The sequence below is a fragment of the Sus scrofa genome, chromosome 4 (genome assembly GCF_000003025.6).
Source record: "Sus scrofa isolate TJ Tabasco breed Duroc chromosome 4, Sscrofa11.1, whole genome shotgun sequence".
Lineage (NCBI taxonomy): Eukaryota > Metazoa > Chordata > Mammalia > Artiodactyla > Suidae > Sus > Sus scrofa.
Window position 1 is genome coordinate 44,593,061 of NC_010446.5, and position 14,724 is coordinate 44,607,784.

General features: G+C 39.8%; 1 protein-coding gene across 1 annotated transcript in view; it reads left to right on the top strand.

The window, feature by feature from the left end:
- Window positions 7,232-14,724, top strand: part of RUNX1T1 (RUNX1 translocation partner 1) — a 145,663-nt gene continuing 138,170 nt past the window's right edge. Inside the window, 2 exon segments of the mRNA XM_021089123.1 lie at window positions 7,232-7,792; window positions 8,396-14,724. Of these exon segments, the coding sequence (XP_020944782.1) occupies window positions 14,629-14,724 (96 nt within the window). The 5' untranslated portion in view covers window positions 7,232-7,792; window positions 8,396-14,628.

Consider the following 14,724-nt stretch of genomic DNA (forward strand, 5'->3'; position numbering starts at 1 on the left):
TGCTTTTCTCTTGTTATGGATTCAAAGTCCCATAGGATGGTATGCGTATTTTTCAAATACATGAATACCATGGGCTTTTGTGAAAACTGTGAAAGTGGGACTCTGTGTGTATAAGGAGGATGGTAAGGTGTGATGTTCTCAGTGCTTCTAGTAATCTCTAAAGTTGTGCTCCTGACTGTGTGGGCAGGAATTCCTGGAAGTTTGTCAGAAATGCAGAATCTCAGGTCCTAGCCCAGACCCACTGACCTAGATTCTGCAATTAACAATCCCCCAAGGTTTGACATGCATTGCTCTGAGGGGAAATATATTTTTTTCTTTTCTATTACAAAATATAGATTCCATGAGATGCATTAAGACTGCAAACAGTTGTATGTATGTATATACATATCTTTGTTGTAAAAATATTAAATAAGGAACATTTATTTAAAAATGTAAGTGTGAATACTTAGGGCAAATGTTAATTTAGAAGTTATTCCACCCCTCCCCGCAAAAAAAAAAAAAAAAAAAAAAAACATGAGAAATTGAAATTTTTTATCTTGTAAAAATTATTTCCCCTCAAGGAAATGGGACAAAATTGCAAGGCAGGTAAGGCAAAGTGGGTGGTTGACACTAGTGATCCTATGGTTTTACAGGTGCCTACCTAAAAGGTACATGGATCAAATGATTTTCTTGAAGGCACAGATGAAGACTGGGGGGAATTTAGGAAGGGGGATATTGTTGGCCCCAGGTGATAGATTTACTCTTTCTAGTGTCTTTCACTGAGACCCTGGGGCCTCTTAGTTGGTGGCCAGCCCTATTTAGAAAAAAAGTGAGAACTGTGCAAAACAACTTCATGCCAAACCTGATTAACAGCAGTCTATGTTTGCTACAGAAATGTGAGCCAAAAATTTCTTCTCTTCCCACTCCTGTGTTGTGAGCCAGTTGGCTGCTGTTTCCCCCCCCCAGAGGTGGATACAGTACAGTGATGTAGTGATTCCCACACGAAAATACTCTTATGAGGTGATATGGGATTCATCAGACTGGAGTGTTTTACCAAGCAAATTGATATTTTTAAAGGATTAGGGAAAATAAGATGATTAAAATACTGTAACATATGCATCTTTTAAAGGGTGGATTTAATGTGGACACAGATACACTGATCCTGCATAACTAAGGCATGCATTTCTAAATAAAGATGATTCTTTGCTAAGTAGAAACATCATTTAAACAATCTGGATTATATAAACTATCAATGATATAACAATTCAATGAAAGAATGAGAACATGCCCGAGACAAATTAAACAGCGTGTGAATTTTTATGGCATATTGATGTATACACTGAAGAATACATAGTTTAACTACTACAGAAGATGAGAAGGAAAGAATTACTTATCTCTAAGATCCCCCTCATTTCAAATTCCTTTACATAGTATTTTTTTAAATGTCTAAGTTATCGTACAAATAAACCAAAACTTCAGAAATGTTTGTGGTTTATTATAGAACCTAAAATAATTGTATAAATAGTTAAAACAAAAACACATAAGAATATATATTTTTTCATATCAAATTCACCATTTTTCAAGAAGTATTGAAATACACATACAAAACAACACAGAAGACCCTTTTCTTTGGTTGCTCACATTTTCATTTAAAATATTGTTAGTGTTGAAATCTTGGTTTTCTTAAATAATTTAATAAGAAAGAAATCAGGTTAATGGTGTTTTAATTCGTGTAGACAAGATATCTAAGTGATAAAGCATTTTAATCTTATTCATTTATCATTCGACAAATATTTATTGAGCACTTAATATGTTGCAAGCACTGTTCAGTGAACTGAACAAAGAATCCTGTCTGTGTACTTACATCACAGTAATATGTATCTAATTGAGAATTATATAGACAGAGTAAACACCAATAAAAATTGAAAAACTGCAGAAAAGGAAAAGTAACTTATCTGGACACGTTCAATAAAAAATGGGGAATACAGAATTTCAATGGGGGATGGGTGTTACATAATTTTATTCTGGCTGATGCTATGTTAAAAATCAACTTTCAAAGATAGAGGTGGGAAATATTCAATGTAAATTAGAAACATGTGACTAAGGTGTTTTTTTGCATCATTATTTTTCATGGATTAGCTATAAAATGTCACATGAGATAATTACTAGCTAACACATAGTTGTGCATATAAGAACACTTATATACGTATGACATGTATGCATGTGTATGTTTCATATTATGCAATAAACTCATTTCTGCAGAGTTTAATGTGTCAAAGACTGAGGAATACAAATATTCAAAAATTTAAAGAGTAAAACTCATTGCTTATAGAAACATTAACATGAATTATTTTGTAAAATTTTACAAATTAAAAAAATCCTTTTGCAATTTAAATAAATAAATAATTGACATTTTGCAGTTTTCTGGGTGAAAACAGGTTTTTTTTTTTAAATTTTTTAATTTTTTTGTCTTTTTGCCATTTCTTGGACTACTCCCTCAGCATATGGAGATTCCCAGGCTAGGGGTCGAATCGGAGCTATAGCTGCCGTCCTACACCAGAGTCACAGCAACATGGGATCCGAGCCGTGTCTGCAACCTACACCACAGTTCACGGCAATGCCGGATCCTTAACCCACTGAGCAAGGCCAGGGATCGAACCTGGAACCTGCTGGTTCCTAGTCGGATTCGTTAACCACTGAGCCACGACGGGGACTCTGAAAACAGGTTTTAAAGTAGTACAGAAAAATACACTATATGAATACATAGAGATCATAAATTAAAATCAAACACATTAATTGCTACTAAATGATACCAAGGTGATCAGTTATATGAAGTTACAATGAAAGTTATTTTTAGTTTTTTTTTTGTTTTTTTTTTTTTGCTTTTGCTTTTTAGGGCCACATTTGTGGCATATGGAAGTTCCCAAGCTAGGGGTCAAATCAGAGCTGTAAGCCTACGCCACAGCCACAACAACGCCGGATCCAAGCCTTGGATGTGAACTACACCATGGCTCCCAGCAACGCTAGATCCTTAACTCACTGAGCAAGACTAGGTATTGAACCCACATCCTTATGGATATTAGCTGAGTTTGTTACCACTGAGCTGCAATGGGAAGTCTTGTAAGTTTTCTATTTTAAAAAAAATCTGTTTATTATCTTAGATCTCCCTAAGAACTAAAGTATTTACACTGTGTAGAGCATGTGTACTCAGTAAATGTGACTTAACTACTATAGAATAAGATAAGAAAATTTCTACAATTTATTCTTTAACTTGCTATCCATGTTCTAAAATTAAACCTAAAACAAGTTAAATGGAGTTCCCTGGTGGCTCAGGGGGTTAAGGGTCCAGCATTGTCACTGCTGTGGCTCTGGTTACTGCTGTGATGTGGGTTCGATCCCTGACCTGGGAACTTCTGCATGGTGTAGGCGTGGCCAAAAAATAAAAATAAAATTTAAAAATAATAAACAAAACAAATTAAATAACAAAACTGCAAAGATTTGGAATAAAAACTTGTCCATACAAAGTTCAAAAACTAAGCTACATAAAACTATACAGCAAAAGAAAGAGAAATTACAAATAGGGCAAGTTCTTAGGAAAATGTAATTATTGCTTCCTCTTCTTTACATTTATCATTTTTCTACAAATGTAATAATTTTGTTAGAAATAATAACATGGTAATTAAGAATTTTCATCAACCTAGTCACACAGGAGGACTTTTTCAAGGTATGTAGAAAATCGCAGCTTAGGAGTCATTTAAACTTTAATATGTATAAGAAAGAATTTTGAAAGTGCTAATTAAGGGCTTGTTTACATTTTGTATAGAAATTCCTTTTTGTGAGAGGTGACTCACATATCTTTAAAGAAGATAATAAGCACTCATCTGAAATTTGTATTGAATGCTCCCTGCTTTTTTTTTAGGATTGGCTTAAGGGAAAACAAAAAGCATCCCTAGGTAACATTACTGAAAAAAAAACCTGTAAGCTGAAAGAACTAGGTAACTTTACAACAATGAACATTTAATGATGTGAGAAAAAAATCTGTGAGGAAAAGAAAATCGCAAGTTTTTTTATAGTTTAACACATTATTGAGTATTTAATTTTCAATTTAATGGTTTCAGTAGGGTGGTAGCTGACTAGTTTTCTAAATGATCTCTTTCTTTTTTAAAAATTTATTTATTTATTTTTTTGTCTCAGCAAAATAATAGTTCTGAAAACACAGACACCTGATCTCTCTTGTGAATGGCAGATAAAAACTTAATATTGATTCCTGTCTCCTTAGTTTTTTAAAATGTATCAATTAATATTTTATTGCATTAAGAATGTTAGGTCATGTGTATTTCCCACCCTAAGGCCAGTTACCCTACAAACATTTTGTAGACCTGTACAGTTTTCACACCCTCCTCCCAAACTTTAGGAGCTCCTTCCTTTTCATTTAATATGCTTTATTTTCCTAGATTTTGCAATTCAGTAATCAACCTCATGCTTGAGTTGGTCCCTATTGTTACTGTTTGCTCCAAATAAAGGAGTTAGGAGATAATATAAGGATAAATCCTACAGAAAAATGTCTTACATTTTGCAGGAAAGTGGGATTAAGTAATATACGAAGTCAGTCCTCATCAGCATAAGGATACACATTTTTCAGCTGCTCTTATCAGAGTTTTTTTAAAATCTCAGATTTAGTGATATATCCTGTTTGATGCAAAGTCAAATTGAGTAGAAAACGTTAGTGTTTTTTTAAAAAAACAAGCATAACTGGAACAATGATTATTATTTTTTCCAGACGAATCCCTGGCAAAAGGGACAGCCCTTTAAGAATTTTATAAAAGTGTGAATATAGCCTGAAAATGTCACTCGGTTTTGGTTTCCTGCAAGTTACTTTCCATCGATTTTTGAAGTTTAATGTTTCTATTATGCTTTCACATCTATTTTGGCACAATTTACAGGAAGAAGAAAAATGTAGCATGATATGCATATTTTATTTCTCCCTTTTTTTTAATGTCCCAAACTGTTGATTTACTTTATTTCTAAATTTTAAAATATGATTTTAGAAGTAACAGTATTTCACAAAAAAAAATCCTAATTCAGATGTCACTTTATTAATTTTAGATAAGGATAAATGTGTAGTTCCAGACTCTAAGTTCTTGGTTTTCAATTTGGGGACAGAAGAAGTAATACAAGTAATAGAATAATGAAGTAATAAAATGTTTTGATTCTTTAAAGAATACATAAGTAAGCTTTGATTATTTCCTACAAGAAGGAGTAGCAGACATAAAAATTTTATATTTTAAGATTTTTCAGGCTGTTAAGTTTGCAAGGGTAGCAAAAAATAAGGAGCTGTAATACAGAAATTACTATAGAACGTACAACTTGATAAAATTTGAGATACAAATTAACAGCATCATATCAAATACCAAGAGTTAACATTACAATTCATTAATCCATTATAATTCATTAGTCAAATGTCCCAAGGAGAAGGCAGAATGTACAATGAGTGTTTTCTGAAAATGAATTGCAAAAAAATTAGTAGAGTCTGAAAAGACTTCAGAATTGGAAGCTCCAGCTGGGTTTAAAAGGATGGGGGAAGGGAGTTCACACACTATTAAATATTTGAAGCACCGTTAAAAAAATAAAACCCAGGAATGTCTCATCAGTTCCCACTGCATCAGGCCCACTCTGAGTCTATCTCAAGCATTTTCTTCCTTTGTAAAGATGAGATTTAGAAACTTATACACAGGACATTTTGCGCTGATTTAGGCCAGTTGGGGAAAAAAAAAAAAAAAAAAACAGGTTCAGAGTAGGATTTCAAATTGTTGAACTAAAATAATAACATTTGCAGTTGTGGCACTGTTCCATAATAATTTTAAAAGATTTCATTTTACTTATCATTGAAAGCCATTATCTGATCATATTTGACCTACATATTAATATTTTCATTATTATTCAAACCCTTTTTGCTCTGTACAAACTGTCACTCAGTCCTGTTCACTGGGAGATTATTTATTTACTCTGGAAATATCTGGAATTCTTTCACCCTATCTTTTCCTTAGGGACTCCCCTCCCCCCATTATTGATATTAATGTCTGGAGAAGGGGGATACATCCAACAAAAACGTGAGAGAGAAAGAGGCCCCTCTTAATGGTATACTATGGAAGAAGTAGAAAAACAAAGAGAAAAAAAGAAAATGATAATTGTTTTCTCTAAGGCTATTATCTAATGCGAAAGCAAATAGTCAGTCTGGAAATCAGCTAACAGAAGGGGATTAGAGAGGAGATCTGAGAGTGGCTTGATTTCTAGCAGAGCTGTCTCTCCAGCCAGTGATGAGACACAGGCAGGGCAGCCAGGAGCGCTCCAGATGGCCGGGGAAAGTGGTCGTCTTGGGTTACTGCAGGGCACTCGGGCCGCAGGAGAGCAGGCGGCCGGGAAGGGATCATTAGGGAGCCAGCCCCACGTCCAGCCTGCTCCGGAGAGGGCGAGGCCAGGAGGGAGGCCGCCCGCCCGCGCGCCCTAGCGAGCCGAGCCTGCCCATTGTTAACATATACTTGACCTCCGTGACCCCTGCACGACACAGATGTCTCCCACCTCCACCTCTTCCCCCGCCCCGCCGCGGGCCCTCCTCCCTGCACCTGGTAGCTGCCTTGCTGCCGCCTCCCTCCCGAGCTGCCCCGGCGCCCCGGGCGCGGGCGCGCGCCGGAGCCGGCCGGGTGCGGGCGCTCTCAGCGCACAGCGCGCGGCGCTCCTGCTCCCCGGCGGACGCCCGGCCGCCCTGCAGATAAATGCGTCGCTTTCCTAGAGAGTGAGCGAGGGCGGGTGAGGCAGACGCAGACGCCGCCTGTGACAGTGGCAATTCCCTGCGCCCCACATCACATTTGTCTGCCACAGCAGCAACAACAGAAAAGCGGAGGGAGGGTGGGCGGGAGGAGCGGAGCGGAGCGGAGCTCCGCAAGTCTTGGGTTCTGCGTGGAGGCTGCGTTTGGCTGGCGTCCTCGACCCGGGCTCCTTGCACCGCCACTCGCAGTGCGCAGCGCCTGGCGGCCGCAGGCGCTCCACCGCGCGACTCCACGGCCTCGTGGCAAGCGCGCGTGGGCGAGTGGCCTCGGACACTCTGGCCTCGCGAGGAGAGCGGCGCCGCGCCCTCGCCTAGTCCCCCTGCGGGCAGGCAGAGACGACGGGAAGTTTTATTTGCAGCTCGGAGCCTGTGGCGGATGGTGGGACTCTCCGGCCCTGTGCAGTGTAAGTGCCCGCGGGAGGGTTGGGCCGGCGGGCGGGTGGCGGGGACGGGCCCCAGGCTGTTGCTATTAATTGTTATTCTGATGACTGTCATCTTCCTTTGGATTATTCGGCTGAGAGGCTCCAGGCTGTAATTGTCTCTGAACTAGGGTAGAACTACGCACTAGAGCGAAGAACATTGCGAGTGACTCCAGTCTGCTTTGACACTGAACTTCACGGGCCACCAAGGATGCAATTTTTACTCTTAGATTCCCCGCACTGCCTGTTACAACAGTTTTCTTTCCTCTCCACGATTATGATGTGTGAACAGGAGATCATACCTATTTTTACCCCGACCAAACAACTGGTCAAGGTATCCACGGTGCGTTTGGCAGGTGGCCCTAAACCGTCACCGTGTTTTGTTTTTGTTTGTTTTTTTTAACTAGAAGGAAAGGCTCTTTTCGGTGGTGGAAAACTTAGCTCTGGGAGCAGAAGAGGAAGAATCTTAACTTTGAGACCGGGCTGCTATTGGGGTCGGGGTCCTTCGAGCAGCACCCAGGCGCTTTGCGCCCACCTGCGAACTTTCCGTGTTCCTCTTGGGCATTTGGTGAGCTCGAGTGGGAAGCCCCCAGGGGACGGGCAGCAGCCTCTCGAGCGCCTTTCGGCGTCTCTCGCCCGTGACGGGTTTGGAGCTTTGCCGCCCGGGGTCGATGGGCAGCGTAGCTCCTGTCCCGACCTTCGCGCGCCCCGGGCCCCGCAGCCCCGGCCGTCTGGGTGTTGTCGTCGCAGCCCTAACTCGGCTTGTAGCTCTCCGGAATGGGCAGTAGAGCCTTGTGCTCTGCAGCTCCCGCCTGGCGGAGGCCAGATGGGGAGCCGGGTCCTGGGAATTCGTTTCGTTTTCCGGGCCCTGCCACCCACTGCTCTCTTTGCGAACCTTGAAAGGGCTGGGTTGGTTTGCGCACCCAGACCCTTCTCCCCTGTCAGACTTTGAACTGGCCAGGACGCCTAAAGTCAGTATGGTTAGATGGGTACAAGGCGCTTAAATCCGTTTTTTGAAACTTTTTTTTGGAGGGTGGGTGGGGGGAGGAGGGTAAGTGCAGTCAACCCTTGGAAAAGTTTGCGTACTGATTCCGGGAAGTAGGATGTGAACCAAGACTGTTACTAAAAATATATCCCTTCCTCCCCCCCCCCACCCCGCTCCCGCCCCCAGGCTTTTCAAGTTTGGAGGATTTGGCTGCGGAGCCTTACAGCCCTTGGTTTCCTTATTCCTTGCAAAGCGCAGTACAGAATTCTTTTGAGCATAGCTATCCTTCAAGATTGTCTACCTTCAGTCCCAAGGAGCCCCAGCCTGGCTACAGAGTGTCGCATTTAGGAATCGCTAGTATTCCTCGTGAAGGAGCTACTGAAGACCAGCTACAGGGTCCAGGGCGAGGGAGGGAAGGTTAGGAGGGTTGGGGAGGCCACGCCAGACCACCTTCATGTGCTTAATGTAACTGTGGGCCCCCTTGAATTTTTAACTTCGCTTCCCTTAATTAATCTGCCCAGGGCCTTTATATAAATGGCTGTCCACAGCTGCTGCAAATTGATTTATCCCTTGATAAAGATTGGGTTGCTGACGAAAGCGTTTTCTTTCTACCTTCTGTGTGAACTGAAATCTGTTTTACAGGGTTTTTCTCCCTCCTAGTCTCCTTTTAAACATCTGTACCATTTATAAGTGCACTCAGTGGCTTTTATTATCATACCCCTGCCTTTGCATAGAACAGGAGTGAAACTGGGTCTGTGCCCAGTGAGTCCACACTCACTAGAATACAAATTGACCAGCTTCTCTGTGATAAACGGTTTGTTAGTGTTGGGGGCCTTCTTTTAGTTTATTGCAGCTCTTTGCCTTGACCCATGTGAATGTTCTGTTGTGCCCAGTTTCTCCTGTCACACAGTTCTTTAGAAAAGATCGGTAAACACAATAGTTTCTTAAACCTTCATTGCCTAAACCTGGGTGATTGTCAGATATGATGTGTACAAAGAACAGCAAATTCAAAATTCTATGGATCTTTTCTCCCGTGTTTATCATTAATGTCTATTCTAGTTTTAACATCGTGAGGGCTTTCAGATAGCATAGGTAGTGCATCAAAGATCTTTTTTTTAATTTTCTTTCATTTTATTGATTATTTATTGGTTATTTTAAAAGGGATGTCTGAGAGTCTCACCCAGTATTAATCAGGGAATCTTAGTTTGACCTAAGCTTTTCTTTTGTGACCAGGATGGATGTTGAGGAAGTTGAAGTCTATATCATAGCTTTACTTGTATTTTATTTATTATTTGATATTTCTTTGGTTTATTCTTTCAAAGGTAAAAAATTCCAACCAATAATCAAGGAATCAGGCTCATTCTGGGTGCATAAAAACTGACTGTATCTTAAGATTATACTAAGAGAAGAACTTTATGTTAAAAGTCTTTGTTTAAGCATTAATAATTTTTTTTGTAAACCATTCAGACAGCGGTCACTTTATTTAAAAAGCTAAATATTGAGTGGGAGAGTTTGAGTATGTAGTTTCTCTTGTGTCCGGTTCATACCTAATAAAAGCAGTAGAGAAAACAGTCTATTTTTTTCTTTAATGTTTGGACAACTCAAAGCAGACCATAAGTCTTTGAAATGATATTTTCCTTTGTAACCTTAGTCTCTGTGACTCACTAATTAATACCTGCTAATAATTTGATTTTAAAATGATCCTTAAAGGACCTTCCTAATATGAGGCATTCTACTTGTAGTACAATGCAAACTGCACTGTTGAATTGTAAGTTGCTGGAAATGGGACAGTATGTGTTGTAGCAACAGTGCTGCAGCTTTTTAATATTTTTACAGTTTTCCTTTTCTGAAGAAAAGTAAAATACTGCTTTTGATGCTAGTATTTAATGATGAGCTCTCCCTTTGAGGGTATTAGTATAAATATTTGCAGATAAAAGAGCACTCCATAAATTGCAAAGAAGTACACAAATGTATCCATAAATTGCAAAGAAGTACACAAATGTAAGGTGCCATTATCATTTATTGTATTGTAAAATAGAAGCTTAGCCAAAAAAAAAAAAAACCAAAACCAAACCCCAAAACACCCATTTTTTTCCCCCAAACATTGAAAAGGGATCACGAGAAAGAAATGCTTCCAATAGGAATGCTGGTCAGTGGCTGTCAGGTTAGGACATTCTTCACTGTCAAATCCTGTTTCTCACTTCTTTGATATGAACATCAGCTGACAGGCACTGAATGCAAACCCTTCTTCATTGAGGTTTTATGCAGGCAACATAGCCCTTCATAGCAAAGCAGTCTGAAAAATTGGCACCTGCAGGATTTGCATGTGAAAAAAAACCGAGTCAGTTACATTTTACTGGAGTCTATTACTGTAAGTTATGTAAGTTCAGTGAGAAAAGCTATTTATTTGTAGGCTGTTGGGGCATTTAAAAGTTCTTTGTTTTATGGACACCTTATTCATCATCTAGTGATCCACAGACTTTATTGATAGCGGAAGCAGGGAAAAGTGATCTCTGGCTTTATAGAAGTTATTTATTATGAAGTGGTGTTATTTTTATCTATGTGCTTACAGAGTGCACTTGCATGCATGGTTAATTTTTAAAATGTGCCTTAAAATGATGAACTCATACAACTTTTTAAGTTAAACAGAGACATAAGATTGGGTTAATGTAAATATCCTTTGAAAACAATCAAGGATTTTTAAGAGCTATGTATATACATCAATAAGTTAAAATCTAGAAGGAAGAAATGAACTTTCATATTTCTAAATTTCTTTACTTGTTAAATTGTTTGTCACCCTTAGACCTTTTAAAAATGTCATATTTGACCCTATTTATACAAAAAAGTAGCAAATGTTACTAAGCACCTTCATGAACCTCTGAGTATTATCCATCAGTGAGACCATTTCATCCAGAATAAGTTATTTATTATTATCTAAAAAGACACCTTTCAGCTTCACTTTTTTACAGCCATTAATATAAGAGTTCCTAAATAATGTTTAAAGAACAGTGAACATTTTATTAAAGCAAACATTAGTTCAGTTTAATGGAGGTAATTGTAAGTGATAAGACAGAGCAGGTTATCTCTGTGTTGTTTAAACAGAAGGAGCTACTTTGCACCATTTCCAGTAGCCATCTGTAGAAGAGAAGAGTTTGCACCTGTCTGTCCACACTAATTATAGATTAGGGCCAAAGAAATGAAATTTGAGAAGGTTTTCAGCTAATGAAATCCATACTGATTTTATTGTAAATGTGTTTTATGTAAAGAGGGTGATGGTTGAGTTATGAGTGAATAAATCACTATGTAGCTGCTAGGCACTTGGTTTTGAAGCACAGTTTTGCTGCATTAACCTTTGATATTAAAAAAAAAAAGGCAAACAACTTAGACATGGATGCTAGCCTTTGTTTGGCATCCATAGCTACAATTTAGTGAGCAGCAGTGAGGTTCAGTGTGCAGTTTTAAAATGTGCTGTAAAGCAGCTTAAATGTTAAGAATATTCTAATATTTTGAAATGCAGATGAAGTAGAAGGTAGGTTTTGTTTTAACTTATGCATATAAAACATTAGAAAATTAGAAAGCTTTTTTTTTACGTTTAAGTTTCACATACATGAGAAATTAAAGCAAAATGAGTGAGGAATGCATTCTGCAATAAAAGGTCACATGAATGTCTACCACATCTGTTTATAGTAATTATGAACATAATTAACATAAGAATTACAAATGAAATAATGACAAGCTGAGCAATGAGATATTATGCCATAATGGTCATATGTTGGAATTCTCACATTATAGCACACTAGAATTCACATACTCAAAGAAAGAAAGAAAATGCTAGATTTGTATCTGAATTAATGCTTCAAAACTTATCTGCCTGAAGCAGATGGACTTCTTGCTTTTATAGGAGGGTAACCTATTATTAAGAAAAGAACTAGTTGAAATTAAGATTTCTAGTCTCCAGCCTGGACTTTAAGACAGCTGTGATTATAGAAACCACTTTCTGTTGTACACATATTCTGTGATTATACTTCTTGATTATTATATTGCCTTTTTTTTTTTTTAATTGAAAGCTTTGCAGCAAAATGTTTGCTTTGGAAGAGAGTCATGGATTCTTCCCATTTGAGAATTGGTTGATCTTTTCTATAACTGTGAGCCAAAAGTCAATGAACAAACAAGGTGGTAATAGGAATACTGTGCTTTTACAAAATAAGAACATTGGCAGATTAGCTTTTGTGTGGTTTTCTTCATGCCTCAGTGTTTGGATGCTTTTTAAAGAAAAAAAATGTAAGCCTTTTCTGGGTTTGAAAGTAGTAGGGCTTTGTTTTTTAAATAGCATTTTTTCAAAGAGCATGTAATGGAAAAATCAGTTGGCATTTGTAAGTTGTATTTTCTACTTCCTAGAGTTGCACTGGATTTATAAGCATTTGTGTGTAGTCTGTGTCCAAATTGATCTAAGATGTAATAGAGGGGGAGGTATGTGTAGGTTACTCTGAATGCTGTTTTCTGTAACAGCAGAGAAAAGGTGAGAGGTGACCCTTTATGAAAGCTAAAATGATACTCCAGAAATCTGTTATTAAATTTAAAACATGTAAGAATGACAGATTTTCACCCACTTAGAGATCACTAGATTTTGTAGTGTACCCTGCCAAATGGTTTACTTCCTATCCTTGTACCCTTCTCTCACTATTGAACTGGCCACTTTTTGAACATTTATGGAGAAGTATTACCTTGTTCCCGTCTCAGTGATACCACGAGGTTTTCCACATTATTGGATTATTGGGGGATTGTGGCAGACCCCTTTTTATCTGACATTCATTGCATGACAAGATTTTGCACACATGCCCTCCCCTCCACCTATGCCCAGCTTTTTTCACTTTGCCTTACCTATCAAATTTGTCTCTTAATTCTTTTCTTGGGGTGGAAACATGGAGCCTGGGAGGATCCACCACACCTAAAACTTTTTTGGCCAAGTGATTTGAAGAAGAGTGCTTGATTAAACAATGCTTCTCTTCATTTTCTAATGGTTTTCTTCAAATTTGTCTCCTCTAAAAGACTGCCTTTAGTTCCCTTGCTCTTCTGTTTTTTTCTCTACTCACTAGCCTTATTCCTCCCTCCCCCCAACTATTTTGTCTGTATTGAGACTTCATGCATAAACCACTTTACAACCTGAAGTTTGACTGCAGTTGGGGCTACAGTGTATGCCATGAACAATTATGTAGTTTATTGGCTACTTCATTCTGAACTCACTTTTCATACTGCAGCAAGAGCTTAACTAAGCTTCAGTGCCTTGAAATACAACTTGTCCAAATACTCTCCCTCCCCCCAATAAAATAACCTTCTTTGCTGCATTATCTGCACTCCATTAAGGATCTGATCAGATGTTCACATTGTCTGATGGGTGCATTTAAAAGTGGAAAGGGGCTCCCACGAGACCACTCAGGTGTATCTCCCTCCAGACCCTGATGGGGTGGAAGATGAACTCTGGGCTGATGGACGAGCAAGCTGTAGCTCCCTGCTTGTTCTCTGATTGATTCCCTGGGCTCTGGGTGGGTGAAGAGCTGTGAGGCAGCTCCAGCTGAGATTGATTGCCTCAATTTCAAATTCCCACCTCCAAAATAGACTCTCAGATGTACACATAAGGAACCCCCTCCCCCAACACAATTTCTGGAGGTGGAGCAGGTGTCTAAGAGTCACCTGTAGCTACCAATCACAAGTGCTCCTTTTTATCACAGTGATGCTGGCTGCACAAGTCTTCTGCTGGGACAGGTTAAAGCCCAGGGAAAGGAGATATTTTGTGTCAGCCTGCATCCTTCTTTGTGTTTGTGGGCAGGGGGTTGGAATTTAGGAGTGGTGGGATCTGCAAAGAAAGGGATGAGAACTCCCACTTGAGGTTAGCCTGGGAGGCTGTGACGACTCACTCGATTTGTTTTGCAAATTGTGGCTATTTGGATGGAGGTGAGGTGGTGAATGTCTCATTGTTTAGCTCTGCCAAAAGAGAGTTCTTGATCCCCCTCTGACCTTGACAGAACCTCCAAAATGTTCCCTGTCTAGCCCTGGAGCAGGGAAATAGAGTTTACTGGTCTGGATTCGTCCCCTTCTCTCCAGGTAGGGGCACGCAGGCCACCCTCCCCCAGCGCCAGCTCTCACCCTCAGGCAGCCTTGGGGTACCTCGCCCCCCCTGGCCACCCTCTTTCTGGAGCCTGAACCCTCACCCCCTCCTTGGCTTTCCGTTTTTTCCCTCCAGCCTGTGTCTCTCCCTCTCTCTCTCTCTCTCCCACTTTTCCTCCCTCTCCCGCTCCGTCTCACACGCACCCTCTGTTTATTTTCCTGCCTCCATCTGGGCCCTGCTGATATTGTAATCACCCTGATGCACGTTGGCTTCTCTCCTCTCCCTCCTGCGCTCACACACTCACTCACACACAATGTGCCATCCTGACAAGCCTTTTACTTCTGATAAGCTCCGATGTGTGTTTAATGAATACAAAGCCACGGTCTGGGTGCCGCCTCGGCTGCGGCCG